Source organism: Panthera uncia, chromosome D4 (genome assembly GCF_023721935.1).
Source record: "Panthera uncia isolate 11264 chromosome D4, Puncia_PCG_1.0, whole genome shotgun sequence".
Classification (NCBI taxonomy): Eukaryota; Metazoa; Chordata; class Mammalia; order Carnivora; family Felidae; genus Panthera; species Panthera uncia.
Window position 1 is genome coordinate 44,556,954 of NC_064807.1, and position 7,625 is coordinate 44,564,578.

Below are 7,625 nucleotides of genomic sequence, written 5' to 3' on the forward strand. Positions count from 1 at the left end.
ATTAGCATTGGCTTTTCCACTAGCCATGTTGGGCTACCCCCATTCCCTTTGCATTCGGGAACCTTCTGTAGGTTTATTTTGTGAGAGCAGGCTTTAGGTTAGGTTTTTATTTTTAAAAAATGTGTGCAAGCACAATCGATTTTTAAAAATTGCTTTTATTTCCCATGACTTAAAAATGAATAATAGTCTAATACACAGCATAACACTAAACAGGTGGTCTGTGAACAATAAATACTTAAATAGTATGAGTAGCACGAATATTTCAAATAATTTAAATAAATAAAAAATACAAAAGATTTTAAGCTATAAGCAAATGAATTGTGCATTTCTCTGTTCTAAACAGCGTACTGCAACTTATAACATTTACTATGATTTTAAATAATCTCACGCATTTGCTGTTATTCACTTTTCACATGGCATAAAATTAGAGATGAAGATTGCACTCTGAGTCCTGGAAAATAGCCATTTAGTTGGCCAGGTGAACTCAGCATCCTTTTTATTTCCCGAATGTCCCTGTGAGCTTGTTAACGACGAGCAAGCATCTTCTGATTTCTACCCTGACAACCTCCCAGGCACAGTGGCTGTATTCTTTCTCTTTAAGATAGAGACTGATTCCTTGGAAGTATCTCTTCACAGCCAGTCTGGAGTTCTCATTTCCCAGGGGTAGCTGTTCCACGTTCATTTCCTCCCTCAAACACGTCTCCAGGTCATCCAGCTGTTGGTAAAGTCCAACAAGGAATCTATCCAGAAGCGTCTCATCCCAAGCCACAAAGGAGTCGCTTTTGCTGAAGAGGTTGAAGACCTGCTGGAGCATCTCATGCACGACAGCTGTCACTTGTGTCTTCTCAAGCTGGTTCCCAGCCACAAGTATCTGAGGAAAGTTGAAGTCAGTCCTGTCCTTCAGACAGGACAGAATGGAGACTCTCTCCATTTGACTCAAAAGTGTGAAGGTTTCTGGATTGCCATGGCTCGGACGCAGGTCACAGTCCAGAGAGTAGGCAGGGCTGGAGCACAGCATCACCAGAGCCAACAGCACAGAGATTGAGAGAGCCATGAGGCAGCTGGAGGGTGGGATTCTGCAGGACTGCCTGAAGAGGAAGTCTCAGAAAGTTCTAAGAACTTTGGGTGATGAGTGCCTTTTAAATCATGAACATAGAAACTTTCATTTTCTGGGTTTTTCCATTTTTGCCCGGTCTTTTCCCTTTCTATTTTTTTTTTTTTTTTTACAAAATCCGTAAAAAATGTACATTTATTGACACGAGTGCCTAGATGGGGGACTCCAACCACATGTGCCAGTGCAGTATCTACACAGCATTATAACATATTTTTCATACCACCCAGATTGTTCTTGGGGAGAAAAGCCTAGACAAAGTCAGAAAAGGGAGAAATATTTATGCAAGAAATGATGGTCTTTCTAAGTCAACAAGAAACATAAAAAACCTATTAAAACAGGAGATTTAAATTTTTCTTATTTTTTTCCTTGTTTACACTTTTCTGCCATCTTTAAAGCCTTTCAGTTGTATATATGCCTCAAAGATATCACTTGAGTTTCATCTAAAAACTCATGGAAGATACTGTTTGGAAAACAATATTGCAGATATCATTTGTCAAAATGGCCTGCCAAGCACTTTGCTAGGTGCTCGTTTCCCTAAAAGTTTCAAGTTTGCATTCAAGTGTGTGAGTCTCTTGGTTCTCTACCAAGTACAACCTTTCATAGTAAAAACTTTGCCTTAATCATTGTGTGGTAATTCAGACAGCCTTATATCCTTAGATATTCCCTCGACAAGTGATATCCTATCACGTACTCGGGGCTAATGGGGCTGTAATGGTATTCAAAGCTTATCATGATGGGGCGCCTGGCTAGCTCAGTCAGTAAAGTGTGTGACTCTTGATCTCAGGGTTGTAAGTTGGTGTCCCATGTTGGGTGTAGAGATTACTTAAAAACATAAAATCTAGGGAAACCTAGGTGGCTCAGTCGTTTGAGCATCTGACTTCAGCTCAGGTCATGATCTCATGGTTCCTGAGTTCAGTTCCAGCCCTGCATCTAGCTCCCTGCTGTTCCCACAGAGTCCGCTTGGATCCTCTGTCCCTCTAGCTCTCTGCCCCTCCCCCACTTGCACACTCTGTCTCAAAAATAAGTAAACATTAAAAAAATAAAAATTAAAAAAATAAAATCTAGGGGCGCCTGGGTGGCTCAGTCAGTTAAGCGTCTGACTTCGGCTCAGGTCATGATCTCGCCGTTTGTGAGTTTGAGCCCCACATCGGGCTCTGTGCTGACAGCTCGGAGCCTGGAGCCTGCTTCGGGTTCTGTGTCTCCCTCTCTCTCTGCCCCTCCCCCATTTGTGCTCTGTCTATCAAAAATAAATAAGTGTAAAAAAAAATTTTTTTTTAATCTAAAAGAAACCCAACAAAGCATATCATGATATGTGTTCATTGAATCTGTAATATATAGATTATTTTTAATAATATTAATGGCAGCAGTATTAATTCCAATTATATGTAGGTTCTCAGCAAAGTGTTTTGCAAACATTATTTCATTTTATCTTCACAACTTTCCTAAGAGGGAATTACTGTAATTATTTGCATTTTGCAGATAAGGAAACCAAACACTCAGAGAGGTTACTTAACTTGCTAAAAGACACAATTTGCTACATGAGTGGTACTTCACCGCTGCACTGTTCTGCCTCCATATTACTCCTTAACTTTAAGCATTCTCTTTTGGCTACATTCTCTATGCTTGTGATTAAGTAATCAATTTAACTATTTGTTTACCATCTGACTGCCCTGATAGACTATAACCTCCCTGAGGGCAGTAATGTGTATCTTGAGTGTCACAGAGGAGGCACACAGAGAGTTTTTTGTCCCATAACAAATACAAAAAGGACTACATGTTCCAAATACGAGTAGGCCTTAAATTTGTGGGCTGTGTCAGAAAACAACAGTCTTCCGAAAACAGAGATAGTAAGAATAACTTTTATTCTGCAATATTGTTTTCTAAACAAAATCTCCCGTGAGTTTAAGAGCAACTCAAGTGAGATGCATCTTAAATGGATTCTTTTTTTTTTTTTACCTTTTTATTTTATTTTATTTTTTTCAATATATGAAATTTATTGTCAAATTGGTTTCCAGACAACACCCAGTGCTCATCCCAAAAGGTGCCCTCCTCAATACCCATCACCCACCCTGCCCTCCCTCCCACCCCCCATCAACCCTCAGTTTGTTCTCAGTTTTTAACAGTCTCTTATGCCTTGGCTCTCTCCCACTCTAACCTCTTTTTTTTTTTCCTTCCCCTCCCCCATGGGTTTCTGTTAAGTTTCTCAGGATCCACATAAGAGTGAAAACATATGGTATCTGTCTTTCTCTGTATGGCTTATTTCACTTAGCATCACACTCTCCAGTTCCATCCATGTTGCTACAAAGGGCCATATTTTGTTCTTTCTCATTGCCATGTAGTACTCCATTGTGTATATAAACCACAATTTCTTTATCCATTCATCAGTTGATGGACTTAAATGGATTCTTTAATCTGGATGATTTCTGAAAATATGTCAGATGGGAGCAGGGAGTTTCAAAGATCCAGTGGAGATCAACAAAACACACCATTTGAAAGATAAGACTGGAATCTAGCAAGTGAAAAGAAAGCTGTATCCTCTTCAAGGGTATTGCAGTGTCTCTGGAATAAGCGAATGGTGCTTTTTGGTGACTAAGAATGGCAGCTGGAGAGAAAAAACTTGCTAAGTATTAATCTAAGATAGGAAGATAGGAAGAAGATCAGAGAAGGCCCCATCTAGTGGCTAGGAGAGTGGACTCTGGGGCCAGACTGCCTGGATTCCTATCATAGCTCCAGCCTGTGTGTGTGTGACCTTGGGCTTCTTGTTTTTCTCCTCTGTCATATGGAAATAATAATCATATTGGTTTCACTGGGTTGCTGTGAAGGTGGGATGATGTCATGTACCTGTAACAATGCCTGGGCAAAATAAGTACTCAACAGCCATCAGCCGTTATCACAACGGAGAAAACTAACCCATCCAACTATGGGAACTGGATGCAAGTTTTCCCTGAAGTGATCGGCTTCTCTTCCTTCTCAGCTCACTAATAAACGCTTTTATTTCTAATGTCATCTCTTCTGTGTTCATCTAGCAGGTGTTCACATGACAGGGAGTGCCCTGTCCCAGTCACTAACGTCTATCAGCTTCCAGGTAATAACTGACCTCTCACACGTTAATAAAATGGCTGTCTGATCTATAACCCAGTCTCTTGAGGGTGAGTTGGTATGACTAAATCCTTGGAATCTGATCACCTCTGTCGATAGAGAAAAAAGTAGATAGGTGATAGACAGACAGATAGATAGATAGAGGGATAGACAGATTTGCGGATTCAGCAAAGCCGAAAACTAGCCCTTTAGGTAACCGCCCACCTTAAAAAAAGCCAGCTGTCCTCCTTGGGGACCTTTCTGCAGGGAAACAATCTCACACAGACTTGTTTGAAACCTGCCACTCTGTAGAGCTCTTAATCCCTTGCAGAGGTTTAGTGACATTTTGTCATTTGGACAGAGAAGATGTCACTTTTTTTTCCCTTTCATTTTCAGCATTTACTTTCCATTTGTCTTTTGTGCATTACGTTTTTATGACTGCTTCCTTTTACTCTCTAGGAATGTTAAGAGAGAGAGGGAAGTTCTGATGTTTTGAAAATCATAGAGGAAATGTCATCTCTTCTTTTCTCTTACATTTTCCCTTCCTTGTTTCCCAACAAACCTCAGAGTGGAAATAGAAAAGCACTAGGACGGCTTTCATAAAGAGAAAAGACAAATACAAACGAAAGGCAACGATTTTATAATTATGCCAAAATAGCAAAGAACAACAAGGACTGTTTAACCATGACTCCTCCAGAGCTAAGACAATGGTCTGGGCTAACACAAAGAGGTCTGCCACAAAGCAGCAAACACACTTTCTAACAACTTGAACACCTCTAAGGTAGCAATGGTTACTCTTTACTCTTGTGGGCAAGACTGGAGGTTTAATCATGTTAGTATAGCTTGAGCTCACGGTAATAATTGGCACAGAAGAAATGCTCAGTAGTCTTCTCAGTGGAACAGAGTAAATAACACCAAATTTGACAAACTACGTATTTTGCAGCAGAGAATAGGGTGACATCCATGCATATGCAAATCAGGTTATCTTTCACACCTGACCAATACTTCTAAGAGGGCCATCTGGAGGAGAGGGGAGAAAGATTTTAAAAGAAAGCCTTAGTAAAGCTTCCTTAGAAGTTGTTCTTAACATCAGGAAGAAAGATCCAGATAGCTCTATCATTAGTTCAAAGTTGGTTTTTATTACGATAATAAACATTCCATTGACTTAGAACTTCTACTTTTTTAGTGAATAAGTTTTTCTTCAATTGTAACAATACAGAAAGAGTTGAAACTGATGTCAACTTCAGACCCTTCAAAAGAAAGGAAAGCCCAAAATGGAGAAGAACAAAATTCTGTGGGAAATTTAGAAAATGAAAACTCTTATGCTTAATATTTAAGAGACACATAGATGGAGGATTTTCAGAGAAGCTGGACAAAAGCTCATCATCTCCCATCTCAACCAAAAGGACGTCTTGAAACTTACCAATGGCTTTTTCAATTTCTTTGCTGATGGCACTAGTGTTGATCTTGTCCCACCCCCTGACCTCCATTAGCTGTGACCTGCCTCAGAGCTTTGACTTGGGAAAGCAGGAGAGCTTCACAGCTCTCAACCAAGTGGTGACGATCTCTCTTTCCCGTCTGAAGTACAGGACTGACTTCAAATTCCCCCGGGGAGCAGCTGGAGGGCGGGGAGTTCCGGAAGGCCCAGGCCGCCGCCGCCGTCCTGCGGGAGCTGCTCCAGCAGACCTTCAACCTGTTGCACACGGAGCGCTCCTCGGCGGCCTGGAGCCCCGCGCCGCTGCACGGACTCCGCTCTGGCCTCCACCGGCAGCTGGAAGCCCTGGACGCCTGCTTGGTGCAGGCCACGGGCGAGGGAGAGCGCGCCCCGGGGATGCACGGCCCTGCCCTGGCCATCAAGAGGTACTTCCAGGACATCCGCGTCTACCTGGAGGACCAGGGATACAGTGACTGCGCCTGGGAAATTGTCAGACTGGAAATCAGGAGTCGCTTTCTCTTCATTTACAAGCTCGTAAGAAAACTCAGGAATTAACAGGAACCTGGTTTTCAGTGACTAATGTCCTAGCTCAGACTCTTAATTGTTCATTTATTTCCAAAACTGTTATTTTTTGCTTCAGTTATAAAATAATTCAAATCATAGTTGGTGTATTTTTATCAGTAATGTTAAACACGTCTATGCCCAGCTAGTTTCAGAATTGGAGAAAATGTAACTGGTGCCCTGGGGCTGAACCTCATTTTATAAAATGTTTATGTATATATTTACTTATATTAATTTATTATTCACTTTTATGGAATTTGCACTCGTATGTTCTATTTTTATATAGAAGTATTTTTACATTTTCATCTTTAATAAAAATGTGAGTTTTTTTACTTATTAAATTTAAGACATTTCTCTTCTTTTTTTAAATTTCTCTGAGGTTCTAATTCTGCACACTAAACATAAAAATATGTGGTGCAGTTCATTCATTCATTTATTGGCCTTGGGGATAGAGTCTTAATTATGGGTATGTAGTGTCTGTCCTTCTGGAACTTACATTAGAGCGAAGGACATAGCCATTAAAGAAGTAGTTGTGGGGCACCTGGGTGGCTCAGTCGGTTAAGCGTCCGACTTCGGCTCAGGTCATGATCTCATGGTTTGTGAGTTCAAGCCCCACATCAGGCTCTGTGTTGATAGCTGGGAGCCTGAAGCCTGCTTCGGATTCTGTGTCTCCCTCTCTCTCTGCCCCTCCCCTGCTCATGTTCTGTCATCTCTCAAAAATAAATAAATGTTAAAAAAATTTTTTTAAATAAATAAAGAAGTAGTTGTAATGTAATTAGGTATTTACATTTGGGATCTGGGCTACACAGAAAGAAAAGATGTTCTGGCAGTGAGTTTCATGGGTAGCTCATTTATACTACCTTCAGTTTTCCCCAGGGAAGTAATATGAAGTATGAGACTGGAAAGATGAGCAGGTGTTTGGTAAGTATCACATGGAGGGCAAAATATCACAGGGAAGTTAAAAGGAGCTGCATAGGGAGGGAGTGGCCCTCTAGCAGGAAAGGGGCTGGTACTTCAGAAAGAGCTCAAAACACCAGAGTAGGTGGACTGTACCAACAGATGGAAAGTATGGCTTGTCATGACGCTGGAGAAATGAAAAGAAGTCCAACAATAGACTATGTTAAAGATGTTAGACTTTATCTTAGGAACCAAGGAAAGCGACTTCAGGATTTAAAGCAAGAGAGTAGCCTGACCAGAGCCGGTGCAAGGAAATTCATTAGACTTGCAGTTCTCAAAGTGTGGTCTGTGGCCTGGGAAACCTGGGTGGCTCAGTCGGTTAAGCGTCCGACTTTGGCTCAGGTCATGATCTCATGGTTTGTGAGTTCGAGCCCCACATCAGGCTCTGTGCTGACAGCTCAGATCCTGGAGCCTGCTTCAGATCCTGCGTCTCCTTCTCTGTCTACCCCTCCCCAGCTCACACTCTGCCTCTCTCTCTCT

General features: G+C 41.4%; 1 protein-coding gene across 1 annotated transcript; it reads right to left on the reverse strand.

The window, feature by feature from the left end:
- Positions 1–496: 496 nt before the first annotated feature.
- Positions 497–1,054, reverse strand: LOC125925953 (interferon alpha-2-like). Its single transcript, XM_049635264.1, has one exon. It carries the CDS (start codon positions 1,052–1,054, stop codon positions 497–499), a length of 558 nt encoding a protein of 185 aa, XP_049491221.1.
- Between the last annotated feature and the right edge of the window lie 6,571 nt (positions 1,055–7,625).

Bases quoted from the DNA above. Each gene is read 5' to 3' on its own strand.
- LOC125925953 (XM_049635264.1), bottom strand. From the start codon at position 1,054: ATGGCTCTCTCAATCTCTGTGCTGTTGGCTCTGGTGATGCTGTGCTCC.